The sequence below is a fragment of the Rhipicephalus sanguineus genome, chromosome 1 (genome assembly GCF_013339695.2).
Source record: "Rhipicephalus sanguineus isolate Rsan-2018 chromosome 1, BIME_Rsan_1.4, whole genome shotgun sequence".
Taxonomy (NCBI): Eukaryota; Metazoa; Arthropoda; class Arachnida; order Ixodida; family Ixodidae; genus Rhipicephalus; species Rhipicephalus sanguineus.
Genome location: NC_051176.1, coordinates 27,296,966 through 27,317,837, shown reverse-complemented (window position 1 = coordinate 27,317,837; position 20,872 = coordinate 27,296,966). Strand labels below are relative to the sequence as shown.

The 20,872-nt window shown below is 48.5% G+C and overlaps 1 protein-coding gene across 1 annotated transcript in view; it reads left to right on the top strand.

The window, feature by feature from the left end:
• LOC119406482 (protein crumbs-like) overlaps positions 1–20,872 on the top strand; it is a 286,551-nt gene that overhangs the window by 230,664 nt on the left and 35,015 nt on the right. The window contains exon 17 of the mRNA XM_037673508.2: positions 256–613. Within this exon, the coding sequence (XP_037529436.1) occupies positions 256–613 (358 nt within the window). The remainder of the gene's footprint in view (positions 1–255; positions 614–20,872) is intronic.

Sequence of the window (20,872 nt, the reverse complement as noted above, 5' to 3'; positions counted from 1 at the left end):
GCTTGAACGGAGGCTCTCTGCATCGAGGTAGACGAAGCGCGATAATTTTTTCCCCTTTTCTCTCTTTTTTCTTCTTCCACGAGAGGAGCGGACGGCTCACTTGTGCGAAGTGGCGTAAGTTGCTCGGAATGCGAGGTGAGATGAGTTATTCTGCTGCGTACCGAAAGATAAGAGTGCTAGATAAAGGGAGCTTGTGAGGCCCCACAATAGCTGGCAGCACTTGCCAAGAGAATCGCGCATGGTTTCAATCGCCAGCATTGCTCGAGTGTACGCGCTTTAGCGACCGTTTGGGACGGGTCGTCCGAAAGCGCGTATGCGACAGCCACGTTAAATGGATTGGAGCTGCTAATATTGCTGGAATGCAGAGCGGAGTTTGTTTGACGGCGTATTTTGTTTGCGCGGCCTGTGTTGCCTGTTTGCAGCTCAATGACCGGCCCATCCAGCTGCTGAAGACGGAAGATCCGGAGGGAATCGATAGCAATAACTCTTTGGCTGTACCAGTGCTGAGTCTGAACGTGCAGAACGGAGTAGTGGGCGATGACGTCTGCAACAACAGTCAGGACCCGCCCTGCCGCAACAATGGAACGTGCGAGGACATCTGGAATGCCTACGAGTGAGTCCTATGCAGTTAAACCTTTGCGTGCGTAAGGTGTCGCGCTGCTAAGCTCAAGAGCGCGGGTTTGGCTCCCGGCCACGGCGGCCGCCTTTCGATGGGGGCGAAATGCAAAGAACCCCAGGTGGTAAAATTCATCCATAGTCACACACTGCGGCGGGCTCATATCGTGGTTTTGGCACGAAAATCCTCACACCAGCAATTATTATTCCTTCTTGGAGAGCCATTGGATTTTAAGTTCGGATACATGTAAACACACGTTTAGCTCTGCGCCATTCTGTGATGGATTGTTATGGCTTAGACTGCAGGTGAGTGTGACGCGGACGCGTATGTGATTGGATGATTCCATACCTATAGTACTTTTTATCGGCTGCGTCGAAATGCTGCGCAGTCACGTATGTGTCGGTGCGTAATTTCAGCGGGTGAATTCATGGCTTAGGAATGACGCCGGTAATTGGGACTGCTCGTCCACACTACAAAAGAGAGGGAGGGGGGCATCGCCTCCTCCCTCTTTTGGACAAATACGCTCGGATGATAAACCCGTTGCAGTTTCATAGAATCATGAAAGTTTGTCAAACTTGAAAAGTACATAAAATCCTGCAATCCCAACGATAGGAGAAACAGCGCGAAACACGGGACAGTGAATGAGACTGTCCCGTGTTTTGCGCTGTTTTCTCGTATCGTTGAAAATGCACCAACCGGCCCAAATAAGCACTCTAGTACTGCAATCCCACCATGTCAATGTATCCAAGTTTGTGAGATCGGATGTGGGCGTGCGCATCGAACAATTGAGAAGATGGAGTGATGATAATGCGCTCTGCGGACACGCTGCGAGTCCAAGAGCCTTCATGTGCACGCAAAACCGTGCGGTGACCCTTACCGCGCATTACGGGAGCGGAGAGTTCGTTGACATGAATCACGTATTCATCTCGGTCGCTGCGAGTTTTATCACTGACGCCGCTGACGAGAGATATCGTGGGTCGTCGCAATCGTTTACATTGTGCAGATATACGCCGCCGCCCGTGTTCACTGACGCGGGCGTCCGCAGGTCGCGGGATCGAATCCCGGCCGCGGCGGCCACATTTTCGATGGAGGCAAAATTGCTCGAGGCCCGTGTACTTAGATTTAGGTGCACGCTAACGAACCTAGTGGTCTAAAATTTCGGAGACCTACACTACGGCGTCTGTAATAGTCATATCGTGGTTTTGGGACGTTAAAACCCAACCATTACATCGAGCTGCGCTCGCCAATGATTTATTCCAACGTCGTTGGATTACGACCGCAGTCATGTTAGGTAGCCTTGCTCAGTCTCGCCTATTATTACAAATAGGAAGTAGATTTCACGAGGCCGAGGAAAGCAAAGAAATTATTTCAATGATCCGGTGGATGAAGAAAGAACTTTCGAAATGTATTTATTTTACTTATCGAATAAATTCGTCGCTGTGCCCTCTGCGGTGGTTACGGTGCTCGGCTGCTGACCCGATAGTCGCGGGTTCGATCCACAAATTATTATTATTGTCATCATCGCTGTACTCCGCATTTCGCGCGTAGTCATCAAGAGGTATAAAAACTTGGAGGACGCTTGACCTTCGCCTTCAAGAGTAGAACGCGATAGCGTATAATCGGGCCCTGCGCGCATTGCCTGCCTAGCTTCGATTCTTGGTGCATGCCCCAACCGTGCCGCAAGTAAACGATCGTCTGTGCGCGTAATACTGGCCGTTTCAAACTATCCTAGAATGCCTACTGCAAGTACAGTTGTTAAGTGCCCACTACGCCATAATTCCTCCTTTTCCGAATCAGCGAAGGGCACCACGCGAACCTACGAAGTTGCTCACTCTGTTGATGTTTTTGCTGCTGCTGACGATGATTAAATATGTCTGAGCGCTTTGTAACGGGGGGCCTTTAAAACATCCACTCGTTGCGCAATTCACACGCTTTGACGCTACGCTTTGCCACGCAATATTACATGTGTTAAGGAGACTCCTCCCACTACATGGCATTCGTATAGTGTTTTCTCCGAAGCAATTTCAAAGCGATGGCGTGGCTCTGTGGTAGAACACCTACTTGCCGCGCAGGCGGCCTGGGTTCGAGTCTCACTCTAACCGAATATTTTATTTTTTATTAGCATCTTTCTCGATTTTTCGCTCACAACCAACGACGCCGACACCGGAATTTCTGCGAAACAAGCTCTTTAACGCGTTAATTCGCCACCGATGGCGGCGCTGCGAACGGCGCTCTGGTGACGCAAATGGGGGAACAGCGGTTAAACGAACTATTCTTACGAACTCTTTTTAAATCCCCCGCGGAAGCGCCATTGAACCCATTGTTAACTCACTTCAGTTTAAGGAAATTAAGTGCACAGCGCATTTAAGTTCTACGCACATTTTCTGTGACACCATACAATGCCTCTCCGGTCATTTTGACCACTTCAACAAGTACAGTCGCACTTTTAGAGCGCTGCACAGTGATTCCACTCCTGCGCCAACTGCGCCAAGTTGAACTTGCGGCGCCATCCTGATAAAATTTATTTAATTTGCGCCAAACTGTGCCATAGTCACGGGTTTGACGGTGCCCATCACCGGCAATCGCACCGCGTCAAAACGTGTGCAGCTCTGTCTTGGAGCCACCAAAGTCACAGCCACGGGCCAAGGATTGTTTCACGGACGAAATAACAGCGCTCACGCGTGCGTTGCGATTCAATCACGACATCGTGCTCGGTGTCGACGCAGCTTCGGTTGTGCAAGTCGACTCGACGGCAAAACGCACTCTCCGCAGAGGCTCATGACTTCTAGGCCAATCGGTGGCGATCAGATGTCGCGGCGATTCATCGGCTGACATCGTCTGTTCCAGAAACGCTGCTGCAGTAGCTCGTGTCAAGCGCCGCATGGTATGTAATTAAGGCAATATTAATAATCAATGAAAAGCATCAATACAGTCGACTGAGAAGAGGCTGGCTTTCGCCTGCGTAGAAATGCACGAGGGACCGTGCAAGTTTTTCGCGTTGAGGCATGCACGTCGGCAAGGGGGTGCGAATGCGCACTTTCCAAGCCCACGGATCGAGGCACGGTTGCCTAACGCGGCGTTTGTCTGCCACTTCTGCTCATTTAAAGTGCTATATTTTATTGTCATGAAGATTATACATTTATGACCCAAGTCCTGTACAAATTTGATGGCTGTGTGTTATTTCATAATACACACTTTTATTGCTCCAGTAATCTGTTTGTGCTTGCGACGAAAAAAAAAATAGCAGAGGAAGTTATTTCGCAACACCCAGTTGCATGACGCTCTTATTATTGAACAATCGAGTGAAATAATGAATGTTAGACGTTCTTAAACTGCGCGAAATGGCCAGGACACAAGCAAGAAACACAGAGAACAACACGAGCGCAGAACTGCCAACTGTTTAATTTCTGGAAAGCAAGGGACATATATTTCAACCAGGAACCCGTACACGTGACCAGTCTGTGAATCTCGCATGTGCCGACAAAATACGAACATTGCTGGATGAGAGCAGCCCAAGATAGCGGCCGGCCGAGCACGGCAAAACGGGGGACCAATCTCTCTAAGCTTTGCGCTTGTGAAGGGAACAAAAAGCCAACTGTCATTTAACATATAACCCGAACAAAGGTGAAAGAATGAGGACATAGCATGGCTTGATGTAAACAAAAGATTGATCGCTCAACAAAATGAATATGCAATAAAACCACATGAAAACTTTTTAAAAATATGGCACAATGACAATCAACAGAAGTAAAGGTGAAGACGACGGAATTAAAAGTGACAAAGTAAAACAGTAAGACCCCTCGTGGAAAACTGGCGGTCGCCCGCAGTTTTTGCATAAAACCAAGAAACAAACAGTGCAACAAAAGGCATAAAAAACGCGAAAAAAATGCTTTCACAGAGCGCGCTCTAGGAAAAGCAGCTTCTTCGGGCAATAACGAAAGAGACGGCACTTGTCACCATCTTGAAAGGACCAAGTTCTTGTTTAAATCGAGAGACCAGACCGAAAGGGAGATTGTCGAAGCTTATCATAAAAACTATCATACCAGAAATTAAACAGTTGGCAGTTCTGCGCTCGTGTTGTTCTCTGTGTTTTCTTGCTTGTGTCCTGGTCATTTCGCGCAGTTTCAATGAACCAACCAGAACGTATTGCTGAAATAATGAGTGCTCTAGAGAGCGTTCTCTCCTTGAGATTTGCAACGAATTGAGATATTTATGTAGCTCATCACAATAGTTCATTATAATTATTCAAGTGTCTGAATGTAAATGCAACTTGATTTTCCAATGCACTCCAGAATATGAAATTAGCTGTTTCAGGGTCAATATGCAAAATCATCTGCGCGAAAGTGCTCCAAAATGGAAATTTTTGCTGCTCCAGAAATTGCTCCAGATCAGAAGCCCCCGGTATAGCATCACTGAGCGCAGCTCTTGGCGCCCGTTTCTGCTTTGAGCGGCGTCGCCGTTAGCGTCGGCTGGCGTAGGCGTAACCGACAGAGCGAGTGAGAGACTGCCCCAAGGAGTTTTCCACCATGAGAGCCAGCGAGACGCTCTGTTAGCGGCTGCAATGCCTCGTGCCCAGAGTGTCGGAACAGAACGAAAACCGAAAACGAAAAACGAAAAAAACGATATTTTTGACCGGAACGAAAACGTAACCGAAACGTTATTTATTATTTCGTTCCGGAGTGAAACCGAAATTTTTTCAATCGTTTTTCGGTTCACGAGAAAATTTCGCAATCCGGAACAACTGAGCTAATGCAATGTGAGCATATCTCAGGGTATAGTATTAGCGCGTACCTCAGACAGGAAATCCAAAGCAAAGATATGTTGAAATTGTGCGAAAAACGAGAACAGTGGCAACCAGAGATGTTTATATTAACGCAAGTGGACTTTTGCGCGCCTGTCAAGCAGCCCAAAGTGGAGAGGGCATTGTCGGCGCTGAAGTTTGTTACAGCGAAAGCTGTTATGAGATCACAACAGCCGATTTTGGCTCCATAATTGTCCGCAGCCGCCGGTGTACGTGACCGCTATCGCGTGGTATAAGAAAAAATAAATGAGAAACAAATTTCTAGGATCCGCGCCCTCTGCGTGGCAGTCGGGTCTTCCACCACAGTGTCACGCTGGTGCTTATAACTCCATCGCAAAAATACTCTACACAGGCGTCATGTCGGGCAAGGAATCGTGTTAACATATGTAATATAGCGTGGCACAAGAGTAAAATAACAACCAGTCATCACACAATGCTAATAGCGCAAAGAGTGTGTGGTTTAATGCTTCCCACCAGTGTTGCGGAGTTCCCACTCCGGAATTGGAATGACTGCGGAATCTTCAACTTTTTGGCGACCCCGCAATGGAATGGGTACAACGCCCGGAAGAATGGAATGGGAATGGAATTACGTCTTTCTCCGAAAATAGAGGACGTTTTCGTCTACGTGCTGTTTTTCAAGCTTCAAACGTTAGTAAGTCAGAGCCTCGCAAGTTAACACTAAAGCAGTATTATTAAAATGGCTTAGCTGATTACAAGCACGGTACATTTATAAGCAACGCGCCTAGCTACTACAAACGGAGGCATAAGTTAGTGTACCAACAAATGCATTATTCCAGCAGATACCGAAGGGAGAAACAAATTACCCTTGCGCGTTGGTTCCCATTGATACCCCCAACCGAAAGTGGCGAATACTTTATGCACAGCCTGATCTTTATCTCACGAGCAGTTTAGTACCTGACACACGTAAATAACCTTTGCGACAAGGAAGACATTTCATACCTGCGCACAGGCGAACACAGAAAGTTCTCCTCACCCCTTCCATGCTTGCGAGGCGCGCTTGACAAGCGTGAGTGCTGACGGGCAGTGCGGCCCAGTGTTCCGTATTCGATGCAAAGGCGCTTTTGTCAGCATAAATACGCTATGTCGTCATTTTAGCATTAACAGATTTAAGCTTAAACAATATTGAAACACCACCATTCGTTCAAACAAGTTGACCACGCAAATACTATCGGTAGCGGGAGAACTACCCCTATGAGAATTAGTAGGGTGATTGTACTGCACGAGATATGTCACCAAGCTACTATTCCTCGACCTTGGCAACGTGCTTTGCGTACTTTTGCAGTTCTTAATGCATTTGATGACATCAGCTTTATTGGGCGTTCATTCTTGACTCGATAAAACTATCAAGATGCCTTTCCTACGTTGAGGAATTACAGGAATGGAATTGAACTGCCCGGCCATTCCCGGAGTGGGAATAAGCTGTTTTCTCATTCCGAGGAATTGAAAGGAATGGAATTGCGGCAAGTTCTAATTCCCCGCAACGGAACTGAAATGGAACGAAGGCGCCCATTCCGCAACACTGCTTCCCACCCACTGCAAAGTGCTCAGCCATAATTCTTCATTATCTGCCACAGCAGTAAGTGCAGATAATGCCTTACAGATATGTAGCGGGTACCACGATTCTCCGAAGAATGACGAAAATGGCATAGTGGGAACATCGCTACTTCAGAGAAAATGCGACGATTTATGACGTAGTGGGTACGTTGCATGTTTACTTGTATTAGTTGCCCCAAGAGATAACAACGGGATCTACAAAGTCCGCTCTTCTAGCTTTTGCTATGACTTGCTGCGTGTTTCACGCAGGCTTGGCGATCTTTTTATCAGAACAGCGGTCTCGCACATCAGGGAGTACACTCAATGACGTGCTGCTTCTGAGATCGTGCTCACTCCCTTGACACAAAGAATTAAGCCAACTAAAAAATTCGTATTTGCCTTGTGAGAAAATAAATACTATGACCTTGAAATGAATACTGGGTTGTGGTTGGTAGGAATACGTGGTACAGTTACTTCCGCTCCTGTGAAGAACGTGTTTTACCCTTGTCCCACTTTCTTAAAAGAGGAGGTCAAGTAACTACATCACAAATCCAATGTTTTTTTTAATGATTGTTTTACCTTTTTCATACTTTCTTTTTTTATACAAAGAAAAAAAACCGTTACGAACCGTTACGGAACGTTTTTTTTTTTTCGTTCCGGTACAGAAACGAAACGGAACTTTTTGCGGTGAAACGAAACTAAAACCGAAACGAAAAACATTTCGTTCCGACACCCTGCTCGTGCCTGCTCGCGCTTCACGCATGCCTCTCGCGCACGGGCACGAGAAAGTCGGTGGACCTGCGAGGAAAGACGCGCGTTGGTCGAAGGGACACTTTTTGAGTGCGTGGAACGCTCTAGCGGACTTTTAAGGGCCCTTTATAGTCCGGCGCAGCGTTCGCGTCAGCCAGCGGCTGCGGAAGTTGGCGACGCAGGTTCACCACGTTACGTTGACGCGAAAACCGACCATTATATATTCGCATTCGCGGCTCGCCGCCTTGACTCATACGCATTTGCTCAACTTATCGCAAAATCAAAACACCTGAACAGCTGCGCTCGGAATTCGCATTAGGCTGTATCGTAATAATCGGCGAATGTTTTGTAGCATAGTTTTACCGTTGCCTGCACGGTCAGCTCCGCGCCAACGGACGCAACCGGAGCTAGTTGCGGAGGCCACGATTTTACGTTGACAAGGGCGCCTCATTACCACGTGATGAAAAGTGGCCTGGAACTCGATTGGCTGCCTACAGTCATAGCCGCAGTGACAGCTGCAGTCCTCGCGCTCCAACCGCGTGCTGGTTATCGTAGTGCCAAACGTCAGCGCATACCTCTGGACGAAAAACTGGAACTTTTGCGTAAAAGCACTGATGCTCTTGGAGAAATTTTTTCTGCCCAACAGTCTGTTGTGCCGGAGAAGGTCCACAAGAGCTTGGTAAGTCCATTCGTCATCACTGCAGTCTTACGAGCGCAAGTGCGGCAAAAGATTACTACATTCTTCTCAAGATCCTCAGTAGAGAAAAAAGCATGACAAATAAATGGGTTTAAATTTCATTTGAACCCCTGATGTTTCCACCAGCTTGTGATAACATGCTACAACACACCTGTTTCAGTTCACCGAACTTTAACAAACTTCTTCCTGAGATACCTTCAAGTTCGTTCAAGTGAAGTTTCACTGTAGTTCCTCGACTACTAGCTGTGTTCGCTTCTAGTGATAGTTCTATAGATGGCTGCCAGCATTACAGGAGGTTAAGAAACGTGTACATTTAACGCTTCTTCTCTATACCCACAGCCATCGCGGCCAGGATCATGCCCCCAATTTAGTAGCGTAACTCACTGGGCTGGATGGCGTTGAAATATCTTACGTGAAAGCGCGAACGCCTCGCCAAGCGAGCCAACGAGAGTCTACGCTGCTCTGGAAACGAAGCGCGATCAGTTTTAGTGCTTATTCGCAAAAGTTAGCGTTGCGTAAACAGACTTGAGCTGAATAAAAATTCACAATTCACTCCCAGTTTTAGTCATGTGGACCTGTGTACACACACGTTTGCCTACCAGCGGGTTATTGCGGACAACTAGCGTGAATTGGGCGAGTTGTATCCACACTAATGAATGAAAAGTCAGCAGTGGTGCGGGTGGTGTAGTTTGCCGCTCGTGAGCCACATTCACGCTTTCACTCGCACAGCGCTGCCTAATCGGGTGGGCACGCCTGTCAATGGTGATGACAGGACGGCGCGCACAATAAACTTCCTAATGCTTGGGCGACTGTTCGTGTTTCTTTTGACATCGATAGTACAGCTTGGAAAACAGTAGGAAAAATCGGCGAAAGGGTCCGCGAAGATGAGAAAGAGTGCTCTTTTCCACCATTCTTTTGGCCCCTTTGTCTGGTTATTGCTATTCTTTACCGCGCTATAACAAAATCGAATATTTGAAGGCGAAAGCTTTCTATCCCACATCGAACGCGAAAATTGATCACCAGCATCCCGCGTCGGCGGCGTCAACACGAGTGAAGCAAAAGATAATCATCCTGTGATGACCTCCCCATATGTCGTCATCATGACGTCACAGGTCGCAAAAATTTGTGACGTCATGATTACGTCACATCACGTGACGTCATCACATGATATCTTCGCTTTGCACTGCCTCCGTGATTGGTGGGCCGATCACGGAGGCAGTGCAAAACCAGGTGAGGTGTAGAAAGCTTGCAATGCCTCCGATCCTGGAGGCAGTGCAACACCACGTTAGGTCCGGAATGCTTTCGGGGCGGGGGCGGGGGGGGGGGGGGGGGCGCTACATCGACTGAAGAAAAAGAAGAACGCTTTCGCCTTTGAGTCATCTTAGGCAAATGAGGCACCCGCGAGTTTTTAACACGAAAGTGTTTTATGCCGGGGTCCACCAATACTTCAGTGACGTATTTCCGTCACGGAAATGACGTCGAAAAATTTTACACCATAAGATGGCAAAGAAAAAAAGTTCCGCCAACAGGCGTCGAACCCACGACCGCTCGGTCCGCAACAACACATGCCCGGCACGCTATCCACTGCGCCACGGTCACAGACTCTAGAGGCTTCACAAACGCGCTTTTTATATCTGCCACTCTCCAGGTCGGCGGGGTGGCGTTGCCCTCTGGGAGCGGTAAAGTAATTCGTCCAAGTGCGTAGCCAGAAATTTTTTTCGGGGGGGGGGGGGGGTTCAACCATACTTTAAGTATGTTCGTGCGTGCGTTTGTATGTGTGCGTGTATATATACACAAGCAAAACTGAAAAATTTCGGGGGGGGGGCTTTGAACCCCCCCAACACCCCCCCCCCCTTGGCTACGCCCCTGAATTCGTCATTACTCTGGCCTCCACGAATAGCACCTGCAACGCGTTACACGTCCATCCCATTCGGCGCGTTTTCAATAGAAGTTCAATTTTGTCCATGCCTTATGCCAGTGGTTGGGCCTCACCGCGAGGTGGCGACCTTAGCGCAAGCGTCGTAAAAGCGTCGGCGTCGCTCATAGCATCACGCTAATCCAAACCAAAAAATTCTCTGCGACGCGCGCCTGCCTCACCTGGCTGTAACACCGCGTTCCCCGCTCACACGCTCGCCCCGGCACGACGCGCTTTGCGTTTCCCTCTAGTCCGGCCGTGGTGTTCAATCACATTTTAACAGGCCGCGGGATGGCGACCAAGTCCTGCGTCCAATATGCTACGCTCTTCTGGCTATCACACTTCGTTCTCTGATTACGCTTTCACCGTTAACTACTACAGCTACCACAAGAGTTTCTTTAATCATTTAACATGGACGTTAGTCGTTGGGAGGGAGATGTACCACCAGTCATCAAAGTGGGTGCATCCACGTTAAACGGTGCTATAGCTGCCAGACATCAATTATACATCGTGCAAACTCTTATATTAAAGGGGCCCTGCAACACCTTTCTGAGTTATATTGGAATAGTCTCATTATTGACGTATGACTCTTCGCGAGTCATATGCCGCAAAAAGTTTTCGAATCCGTCAAGTCTATAATCACGTTCCGCAGCTTTCTCCCACCACTCAACACCGCTAGCGCGCGAAAAGGTGCGCGGGGCGTGGAGGGAGGGAGGGCGGAGGTGCGAGGAGGTGCCCAAGAGTTACGTCAGCGCCGGCGGCATTTTTTTTTCTTCATTTTTTTTTCTCTCTGGCGCCTCGGCCCAACCACGTGGTCTGTGGCGCCACTTCCGGTCGGCTTGCGTGGTGGTCGTCGAGCGGAGCCCATCGCACCGTGTATCGCGCGTGCTTGAAAACTGCGAGTCGGTTTGGTAATGTTGGGTGTGCACCTCGAGCTGCCGTAGTGTTTTCATCGCTCTGCCAACCATGGACGCAAACCTTCGTGCGCGTTTGGAACGAATGACAGCTGATATGGGTTTCGACCCACACTCCGATACACCGCCTCGTCGCACTGCTCGCGCTTGAATCGTATTCAACACGGCAAAGCTGCGTGCACCCTTCTCCCAGTGGCGGTACTTCGATGCTGTTTGCTCTTCGAATGCGGGCGCACAGCGAGTGCGGGCTGACAACAAAGAACTAAAGACTAGAAGAAAGGGCCGTGGGGCATCGGGCCGGCGCGGACCTGTCCCCCGGCTGTCTGCAGCTACCGTGAAAATGCGAGTCTGCTTGGTTGCTGTGTCGCGGCTTCTCGGGAACGTGAGACTACGGGGAGGATACGCCGAGGTGCGGCTCGGTGACATACTGAACAGACAGCGAACGGGACTCTCGCCATACAGCGAGCACAGGTATGCTAAACTAGCCGGCGCCAGCATTGTTATCGTAGAAATGCTGCACCGCTGCCTCGGTCGGTCGTGAGAACGTGCCGATGATGCAGTTTCCAGCTGACGAGGCAACACTCGAACGGCTGCCACTCTCAACGGCAACCGGCGATGGGCAAAAGCACAGAAATATTCACGATTTCGGCACTGTGCATGGTGAAGAAAACGCAACCACGCAACCACGAGCAGACGAGCTGTCGGTGAGACCGGAAGTGCTAATATTAATGTTTGTTTGGTGTTTTAACGGCATAACACAATATAAACATACATATTATCTACTTATTGAACTCAAAATCGACAACGAAGGTAATAATGAGGGTGTTATCGTGATTATAACATCAGTTGTCGAGAGAAGAGGGAGCGATTTTCAGCTGACTTTGAGAATTTATTGTAAATTCCAGGCCGCTCGCTTCGCTATAATATTTGGCTTGCGTGTTCTCGGGAGCCTCGACTACCGATTGGTAGCGCTTTTTGACCCTGCTCAAAAAGTGTTGCAGGGCCCCTTTAAAGGCCAACTGCAACGAAATTTTGCGCACCTCAAAAAGCCGATTGATAGGCAGTCTAGGTGGAGATAATGCTACCTGCCAAATTTCACCTTCGAAATGCAAGTGCTTACCTCAGAAAAAAAACCCGCCAACAACACAATTTTCGATACCGAAACTAGAAAAAACGACGCCATTACAGCTGACCGTAAGTGACGCAGACTGCAGCCCGACTGACCGACCGATGCAGGCGAATCGTCTGCTCTGCACTCCTAAGTATTCGCTTCGCGGCCGCGCCACAGAGTTTTCTTTTTAGATGGTAACGAAAAAAACTAAGTATGTAAACATCCACCGTGAAGGAAACATGGGTACATGCCCATAAAGCGCTTCTCTAAGCAACGGCTGCCCGCTTGGCACCTATCGTCTCGCCCTGCTGTCTTGGAGAACTCGCTGGTTCACAATAAATGATGCTGGTGGTTTACACATCGGGTATTCTCGCTTCGTTGGTAGACTACGAACAGTAAGACAGCGCGTTGTTTTCGATATCGATGCTCGGTTTGGCACACTCCCATGTTTACCGAAAGCGTCCCTGCATTTCTGTAAATACTTGTCTGACTGCACCCTAAACTTTTACATTAAACCTAACATAGCACAATTTGTTTTCTTAATTGAATTCATTTGAACCGAGCACGGCTACATTTCTGTCGAACTATGCTGCTTTGACCACTCGCAACTAGAGTGACCTAGAATAGGGGGAGTGTCCAAAGCGCCGGCTCCCGCGTGGCCCTTTTGCCGTGAACTCCCGCGCCGCGCCGCTGCTGCGCCGGACCCGTGGGCTTTCCGCGCTCGGGAAGCGCGCGGAAAGCGAGGGGCGTCTGCTACGCGCTGTAGTTTTTTGCGCCGTGTTTCCACACAGGGTACTTGAAGTGCACTTAACTTTTATGATGCGGTGCGGAATGGAGCTTATCCATCTTTAAGCGTTGTGTTAATGATGGGGCAACAACAGAATGCAAAAAATCATGTGTCAAGTGGCATCAGCGTAGCCTAGTTGCGGTTACAGAGTTCGATAACGTTGGTGCGTGTGTAAAAACGCGCCAAACGGACCACGCACAGCAAAGAACGAAAAAAAAACCCTATTCGCACGATTAATCGGGCAATAGCATCACGCATGCACGAATTAAGAGTAATAAAAAAAGTAAATTGCACGCGCAGTCAGCTGAAATACTTGCGCGCAGTGACCGCTTCACACTACGAGCTTTTTACTCATGGTCGCCACTGGTTTGCCAGCCATATGCACGCCGCTTTATTCGACAATTAATTAGCCTCCACTGGCACTTTATTGTGGACAGAGCACACCGGGAAGACGCAAGGGAAACAAAAAAAAGAGAAAAAAGGAGTAGAGACGGCCATACGACTGCAATGCTGTTGTCTTATTTTTGCTTCTGAGGTAGCGTACAACAAGGCTCACCGTGCGCAAACATTTGAAAGAAAAGCAATGCCAGGTAAACTAACCTTATTCCACCAAGTTTTTGCATAAAAGGTGTAATATAGAATATCCTTTACAAATATCCAGATATTATGAAAAAAAGTTACAAATGCCCCCATTCTTGCTGTACAAGCTGCCGAAACGAAAATACGGTAAGAAATTGACAAACAGAAGCGTAATATCTCAATCACTTCAGAAAATTGTTCAAATGCAGAGATACCTTTTGTACCTAGCCGCATGTTGCAATGGATCGCTGAACATCAGTATGAAGCCTTCGCGCGAGATGCGTGCATTGCTTCAAGCCGTCACGATACGAAATGAAAACAGTTTCAAACAACTCATTCTCAACTTCAGATGTTATCACGGTTCTTGGAGGTTAGCCTTCGCCCGGTTCAGAGACTACAAAAAGATGTGGGCGAGTAGTTACATAAAACACAACTGTTTCCGCGGCAGTTGAGTGCGCGCCAAAAGGGCACCCGACCGCAATTTCCCGCTTTTTCCTGATGACCTCAATATAGCGTCCACCACAATTTCGTGCTGAAGCTCCGGAGTACTTAAATAGCGAGTCTGCTTATCTCTTGAATAAATATAAAGAGGTGACCAGACGGGTAAAGCAAGCCTCTTTTGTCCCGCAGACGCGTGCAATCAGCTGCTCTGAACTGAGAATCACGTTTGTTTTCAGGCGATCGCTCGTAACGTGAAGTGAGGCTCGTAACGTGAAGTGAGGATGTTGCACTGTTATCGTTTCATTTTCTTTGGTTTGTCTTTTCTTAAGGGTAAAGCCTCAGATGTCTCATCAAACACGAAAATTGACCGTCGGCGTCCCGCGTAGTCAACACGAGTGATGCACAAAATCATCACGCGATGACGTCGACAGAACTTGTGACGTCACTATGACGTCATATGATGTCGCCATCACATGACATGGTCGCTTTGCATTGCCTCCGTGATCGTTCTGCACCTCACCTGCTTTTACATTGCCTCCGTGATCGGGGGCCGATCACGAAGGCAATGTAAAAGCAGGTGAGGTGCAGAAAGCTTGCAATGCCTTCGATCCTGTCGGCAGTCCGAAACCACGTTATGTGCAGAAAGCTTTCAGACGGGCGAGGGAGGTTCAATGCATCGACTGACGAAAAAGATGGCTTTCGTTTTCGAGTCATCTCAGGCGAATGCATAAGGGGGCCACGTTTTTTTTTTTTTTTCATGTATTTTTTTGGCATACATTTTACCTATGCGGTCAGTCCTTCAAAATGTATGGGTAACTCTAACATGTTGACATCGATATTGGTGACCATCAAGTTTTTTATAACCTGACGGAAACAAATCGTCAGACCACACATCGTCAGAATTATTTCTGGCTACAGAAAGCGGGTTTGCGCGCCACACACCATATTATTATTGTTAGTCGTTACGCAGATGGCAAGCATGTCAAGTTAGTGATCCCATGACCTATCGGTCGTGTTGGGCATACGCACATTCGTGCCTCTCCGTGCCAATTTTCGTGTATACCAAGTCAACGAGACGCAAGTTACGCGAGTAATTTTTTACTTTTGGTACCGCGGCCAAGCCGACTGACACATCCGGCTTCGCATGAAATGGCTTGAAACAACAGAGCGCTGGAGGCAGCCTTGTAAAACAAATCGAATGCACGAAATAAAAGATAGGATATGAAGGGTGCAAACGCGTTAGCATGCATGAGCTAGTTAATACGTGAATATGTGCTACGTTCTCCTGGTTATCTCCAGTTTATTCTCTCCTGCAGCAAGTTTACGTTCGTCATTCCACACGAAAGTAAGTTAAGCGCCTTTTCTCACGATAAAGTGCGCGCAGGATGCGTTCCTCAAACAGCCACGAAAGTGTGGACCAATGCGGTGACAAACCATCCTATATACAAAATCCCCGTTTCACAACACACAAACTAACAAACGCGTTCTCTGTGTGATTAGTCGCTGCAGTATTATGTTGCAATGACGCAGAATTAAATATTGCCAAAATTTCCGCAACTTTAGCTAATAGCGGCCAAAATATCACGCGCGTAGCAGACGCTCGCCGCTTTGACGCGGCTTGCGCCGCGGAGAAAGCCCACGGGTCCGGCATGGTAGCGCCGCGGCGCGGGAGTTCACCGCAAAAGGTTCTCGCTCCTCCCATGTATTCGCGCGGCGCTTTGGACACTCCCCCTATTCTAGGTCACTCTACCCATGATTCCCATGCTGGCTGAAGCGCGATGCATTGCAGCTCCCATAGACACTAGCGCCAGAGTTCCCTCTAGTAAGTATTGTAGGAAACTCTATGGTTTTACCGGCTTTACGTTATACTAATGTCTTTCGAAGAGCGTTACGCTATATTTTAGCGTGCGAAACACGCTGACACAAGCATTTTAGGCCGTACTAAAGCTGTCTAATACGAATACCTCTTGTCGCCGGTGCTTCTCCAAACACTCGTCGGAGCTTCCCGCTGTTGGGTTTGCAGTGGCTGAATATTGAAGGCACTGCGTCAGGATTCAACATTCTTTTCATTTTCAACAGTATTTTGGGCGAAAAGAGACCGGTCGTACATAAAGCCGTCGCCTCCAAGTATACGCCTAGTGCGCGCCGACGGAAGCGCCATAGGTGGCGAACTTGCTGATTACTCTCAGGAAAGTAAGCAGACTGTCGCCGTTGTTACCTACATAGGCGTACGCAGGGTTCCCCTTCAAGGAGGGCGAAGGTTCGTCGCAGCGCCCTTCCTCCCTATTATGTCAATGTGTGGGGGCTAGACATGTGCGCCGGACCCAGAATCACCGGCGGCGCGTAAACGTTGCGGTGTTCATCGGACCGGCGGCGGCGCGACGCGCGGGAGGGGGGGGGGGGGGGGGGCGAAGCAGTGAATGCCAAAAGTACACGCCGTAATGTTACATGAACGAGGGCTAGCAGCTTACTCTTTTTGCTCCGATCTCGCTTAACTCTGCAAAACGCGGGTGTATGGCAATATGGCCGCTCCCGGGAGAGAAGCGGTTTTCGGTCAGTTTGTCTTATCAGTGTTCCGAGCGCGAAGCAGTGAGATCACAGCGCTCACAGCACGTAGAAGGTATACGAGCCATTCGCGGGGGGATGTCTGCCGAAATAGCGCGCGTCCCAGCGCTCTCGACCTCGCCCTTACAGTCAAAGTTCACAGTTGCGGCTCGAGTTACGCAGTCCCTCTCCCCAGACATCCCTTCCTGCTCCTTCGCCCAGCAAATGACGGGCGGGGCGTTTCCTTCTACTTGAGGAGCAATCGACGGCAGGCCTTGCACGCGGATTGATGTTATTCCGTGTGACGGAGATGGCCAGCTTGTTTCATCTCTGCGTTAGCCATGTACCTTGCCAACGCTCGCGAGCTTTTACTAGTGCGTAGAACATACAATGCGCGGAGCGATGTTATCGATTTCGAGTTTATACGGAGCATGACGGCGACGGTGACAACCTGTCCTGAGTGTCCATACAATTGCTAACACAATAAAAAATATCCAAAAAACGACGAAGCGGGCTCGCCTTTTTTTTGCTGCATCGTCTCCGCTGTAAAGAGTGCGTCCGTTGGAAGAATCGTATAATCCGGTACCTTTTCCATTGGTTTCGTTCTCGCCTTCAATACCCTTCTTACAGGGGACATCTCCTCGCCACTTATTTTTTCATAAAGTACGCGTACAATGTCAGCACTAAGCGTTGAACCTATCATGATTTCGCGCTTGTCGGCTACAGTCTGTTATCTCTACATGCGCGGTCGCAAACGCACCAAATGGAGCGAAATCAGTTAATCGCGCACGATAGTCGTGCAATAGAAGCAAGAGCGGGTGGGCGGCTGCATAGCAAAGCAGTATGGGAGACAATTCACAACTGTTATTTCTCGTTTATGGACCAGTCAAGAGTATGTACCCTGATGATGTCACGTGAATCACTGTTCTGGCATCACGAAGTGCACCTAAAGACAAGGAATGCCAAGAGAGAATAACGCACTCATTGTTTTTGTTTTTAACACGAAAGTGTTTTATGCCGGCGTCCACCAAGGCTTCAGTGACGTATTTCCATCACGGAAATGACGCCGAAAAAATGTACACGATTAAATGGCAAAGAAAAAAAGATCCGTTAACGGGCATCGAACCCATGACCGCTCGGTTCACAACAACAGATGCCGGGCATGCTATCCACTGCGCCACGGTCACAGACTCTAGAAGCTTTACAAACGCGCCTTTTATATCTACCACTGTCCCGGTCGGCGGGGTGGTGTTGCCCTGTGGGAGCGGTAAAGTAATGTAATTCGTCATTACTGTGGCCTCCGTGATTAATACCTGCAACGTGTTACACGTCCGTCCAATTCGGCGCGTTTTCAATAGAAGTTCAATTTTGTCAATGCCTTAACACACCGCGAGGTGGCGATCGTAGCCCAAGCGTCGTAAAAGTGTCAGCCTCGCTCATAGCATCATGCTAATCCAAACCAAAAATAGCTCTGTGACGCGCGCCTGCCTCACCTGGCTGTTACACCGCAATCCCCGCTCACGCGCTCGCCCCAAGAAAAATCGCGGCCGGGGGGCGGCACGACACACTCTCCGTTTCTCTCTAGTTCAGCCGTGGTTTTCAATCACATTTTAACATGCCGCGGGTTGGCGACCAAGTCCTGCGTCCAATATGCGACGCTCTTCTGGCTATCACACCTCGTTCTCTGATTACGCTTTCACCATTAACTAGTACTGCTGCCACAAGGTTTTGTGTAATCATTTAACATGGACGTTAGTCGTCGGGATGGAGATGTACCACCAATCATCAAAGTGGGTGCATCGACGTTAAACGGTGCTATAGCTGCGAGACATCAATGTACATTGTGCAAACTCTTTTATAACAATGTACAGTAAACATTCAATTACTTCTGTAAGGGCACGCTTTCCTTTCGTGTTATTCCGATTTCTATGACGGAGGGATCAACCATCTTTTTGTTGTATTTTCAGAGGCTGTTAGGGGCTCCTTTATAAAAACAGGGCGTGCAAACACGGACACAGGAAAGTAGTCAAGACACCAGAAGTGCCGCTAACAACTGAAAAATCTCACAGTGGCGGAACTGAAGGTAGACATAAATATTTATCTGCGCATTCCCACGTAAGAGGCCATACCTATCAATCAAGTGCGAGTAGTGATCTACGTGAGAGATAGCTGTTCACTCTCTCGACTTTTCTATGTGCGTGTTTCCACGTCATGTCTTTTTAACATGAATATCTACCAACTAGCTCAGCTATATTCTAGGAGGAGGAAGGAAATGTATTGAAAGGCAGGGAGGTTAACCACACGTGCGTCAAGTTTGCTACCCTACACTGGGGGAAACGGATGAAGGGATTAAAAGAAAGAAAGAAGAGGGAAGAAGGAACTGTCAGGGTACATATGCGCTTGTCCATTGAATGCCTACAAGCGGTCGCTTAAACCGATCGATTTTAAAAACAGTAGCAATGCTCCCGTCGCTTTGCTGGCCTGTGATGTGTAGGGCCACGACCCGAGGATCTTCTCTTCGGAAAATGGTCTGTCGTCTAGCTTGTTCAGCGCATTGCGCAGAACGTTTCGTTCGTTCACAGAACGTTCACAGAAACACAGTAGATGTTCTATCGTTTCGTGGCTCTTGCACGAGTCGCATCTGGAGGTGTCTGCCATTCCTATGCGAAAAGAGTACGCCTTCGTGAAAGCTACTCCTAACCACAGGCGGCACAGTAAAGTTGCATCACGGCGGGAGAGGTGCTATATTCTAAGTTTGCTATTCTCTTTACTTCTGTATTTATTTATCGATTTACTCGAGTAAGAATGAAAGGAAAAAGTGTACTAACACACCGAGATATATATATATATATATATACATATTACTTATCTATTTTATTTATTTATGCACAGTGTACTAGGTCCAAGACTCCAAGAATATGCTATCCAGCGAGGTGGGTCGTCGCCCTTTAAGGCTGGAGGACGCGGCAGCATTAAGGTCAAGCAATACTCGTGATATTTCTGGAGAAGAAAAAGATACTACAACTTCTAGGAAGCTATTCTCAATGCGTTCATCCAAAGGAGATGTCCACAGTCCATGTCAGCAGAGCGCATTCAGTGATTCGACAAAGCGGTGAGCCGTGAGATCATTTAGCTCTTGACCACGTCGCCGCACCGAACCCGCTAGCACATTCCTAGCGTAAGAAGAGAATGGATGAAATGCACAGAAACAGGAACTTTTCAAGTCTGAATTTACATATGAATGTGTCCCAGATGTTTCAGAACGATGCAGGGAATGTGTACCGACCTTACAGCTGTGTTAGACTAGCGGCCGCATTAAACCTAAATCGATGGCTAACACGATCAAAAGACAGGTGCACCGAAAATCGGATCTCTGAGGGCTGCGTTCATTGCATTGAAGCGAATTCCGTCCCTATCATTTGTGTCGAGAGTGTTTAAAAGCTTCGTGATGTCATGATGACGCTGCAGAACAAGAACTGGAAACATGGGGCGCGCTTCTCGCCAAGCTCCCGCTATTCAGCGGCCGCTGAAATGGACAGTTCATTACATGGACACATCGAGAAGAGCTCCTCCGGCGAAGTGCTGTATTTTATTTCCAGATTCCCCATTCGAATTAAAAGAAAAGACTAATGGCGGCGTGATCTCTCTTGGGACTTCGGCGGCGGTGCACACCTCTTGTGGGGCTGACTTCGTGCCCCCCCCCCTCTTAGGTGAATAGGGGGCGGCCGCCCCCCCTGTGCGCACGCCTATGGTTACCTACGTCGTTGTACGTGTGTTTCTACGTTGTTCAAATTCCCGTAGTGAAATAAGCAACGTTCGTCATATGTGTGGTGGCCGAAACTTCAGGGGATGCCGAATAACATTTGCTGTGGGTTGGGGTGCTCAAACACCTACGAAAATCCGCCCGCAACACAGTTTTACTCACTTACTGCAATGCCTCATGGGCAAGAGTGACGGAAGCAATGGATTGCCGTAGTTCGTTGGGAAAGGCGAGCCGCTTCGTCATTGTGCGAGTCAATGCGTCGCTTCGGGTTGTCATGCTTTCGTTCTGCCATATCGATGCCCGATGCACTCGATCATGTTGACACTAGTAGGCGACGAAAGTTATCGCAGCCTGAACATATGTTGGTTCGATTCGACCGCGGAGCGAAAAGCAGTGCAGC